General features: G+C 42.8%; 1 protein-coding gene across 1 annotated transcript in view; it reads right to left on the minus strand.

Annotated features, from left to right (window-relative positions):
• LOC101861316 (sodium/glucose cotransporter 4) overlaps window positions 1–2,159 on the minus strand; it is a gene marked incomplete at its 5' end in the record, with an annotated part of 13,512 nt that overhangs the window by 4,046 nt on the left and 7,307 nt on the right. Inside the window, 3 exon segments of the mRNA XM_013087786.2 lie at window positions 192–299; window positions 1,026–1,161; window positions 1,734–1,837. Of these exon segments, the coding sequence (XP_012943240.2) occupies window positions 192–299; window positions 1,026–1,161; window positions 1,734–1,837 (348 nt within the window).

A 2,159-nucleotide genomic window follows, 5' to 3' on the forward strand; every position in this document is an offset into this window, starting at 1 on the left:
TCCTCTCTCTTTTCCTCTCACCCACTCTCCCTCAATCGCCCCCCCTCTCTCTCTCTCTTTCTCTCTCTACCTCCCCCCTCTCTCTTTCCCTCTCCTCTCCTCTCTCTGTCTCTGTCTCTGTCTCTGCCTCTCTCTCTCTCTCCCTCTCTCTCTCTCTCTCTCTCTCTCCCTCTCTCCCCCCTCTCTCTCACCTGTAGGTAACATCCTAAGCACCAGTAGCGGGTATGCGATGTTCGTACAGCCTTGCTTGTTGCTGCACGCCCTCTCACAGCTCTCTGGATCAGCGCACGCCACCTCATCTGTAACAGTTATCGTAAATGTTGAAAATACTCTTGAAACTGATGTTCAGATGGCTGGAGTTGGAAAGAAATGAACTAAATGTGGGTAAACGTAAACTTTGTCACCACCACCCCTCCCCTTCAAAACACAACCCCCCCCCTCCCTAACCACACCCTCATTCTCACAGTGGCTTTTTTCAGTGGGGGTTTTCAAGCGTTTTTCACGTATCTTGCGTCATGTAATTCACTGTTCCCTGTACCTCCCTTGTAAATAAAGAGTGCTGTTTCTTGTACCTCTCTTGTAAACGGTAGTTTTAAATCACTGATTATGAATATGGCAAAACATTTTTCATCAGAACTTACATGTAAAACTAGAAAATCCTAGAGGTCCTTTGAACAAGTTATCGTCTTTGACATGTAGCCTTTAAAGCAGGTTTGACTATATCCTCCCCTCGTGAAAATAAAACCCACGACTTCAGCGCGTTATTCCCATTGCCCCTTAATTTGGGCGATCGGTTCTCTAACACAAGCCTGTCGCTCGATTCGCGACCTTGAAAACAAACGCTTGTGTTTTTGAAGGTCACCGTCGATTTCGTACGGTTTGTGCCACGATGGTCACTTTTCGCCCCCAACCTGATTAACCCCGTCAACCAAACCGAAACGAACCGATCGTGCCAATGAATGTAAACTGTGTATTAGGCACAGAGCTTTCCTATTTCAGAACAACACTGTGGTGATATTACCGACCAGGGTAGAGAACTCGGCTAATCATTCCAGGAACTATCCACAGCACAAAGGGAAGTAACTTCAGGCCGGCAGCGAAGGTTGTGCCCCCCTTAGCGTGGCTGATGTTCTTGGCAGACAGACATCTTTGGACGTTGATCTGTGCAGAGAGAAAATGTACTGAAGTGCATTTTGTAGAAAAAAGATGTTCTAATATGAGTTTGAGAAAATAAATGGAAAAGGGCAGAAAAGTGTATTGTTTGGCAAAAAAAAATTAAAAATTGAAATAGCAAGAAAAGTCTATTATTTGACAAAATTAAGGAAAATAAAACGAAACGGGCAGAAAATAGTATTGTTTGCCGCCCCCCCCCCCCCCAATAAAAATCCAAAAGGAAGAAGAGAAAGTTGTTTGACCAAAAACAAAAAAGAAAACATAAAGGGGGAAAATACCCGACATCAGAGAAAAGGGGTTATTGTTTGGTAATCCCTCCCCCCTCCCCCACCAAAAAGAAATAGAAAGAAAAAAAGAAAGAAAAGAAATAAAGGAAAAAAACAAACATGAGAGGGCAATCGTATAATATTGTTTGACACAATAAAAAAAACTTCAAAAAGAAATGGGAAGGAAACGGCATTTCTTGACAAATTTGGGAAATGAGAAGAAAAGGGTATGAGAAATTCAATGATGATGAAGCCGATGATGATGATTGACAAACGAGCGTAACTGTCCAGTACCTGGTCAGTGCACCAGACACAGACGCCGTTGAATATGAGGCCAAAGATGACTCCAGTCCAGGGAATATCACCCGTTTCTGGGTCACGCCAGATGTGCATGAAATCTGGGGACGCAAAAGCGAATTGCTGACAAAACAAAGAAACAGAAATAGGGTTTGGTGAATTTTGTCTTAACGTAGTAGGCCTATATCTGTTACGGATTACTGATTGATTTTGGTGAGGGGGTTTTGTTTAGTTTTGCTTTATTTCTGGTTTGGGTTTTTCGGTGTTGAGGCGGGGGTTTTTTTTTGGGGGGGGGGGGTGAAGGAGGGTTTAGGTTGCTTTTTTGGTTTATTTGTTCTTTTTGTTCTTGTTGTTTTCCTTCAGTTTTTGTTAGTTACATATTTGTTTCCAACTGTATATATTGCAAAGGAATTACAGTGAACT

Source organism: Aplysia californica, unplaced genomic scaffold (assembly GCF_000002075.1).
Source record: "Aplysia californica isolate F4 #8 unplaced genomic scaffold, AplCal3.0 scaffold00638, whole genome shotgun sequence".
NCBI classification, from domain to species: domain Eukaryota; kingdom Metazoa; phylum Mollusca; class Gastropoda; order Aplysiida; family Aplysiidae; genus Aplysia; species Aplysia californica.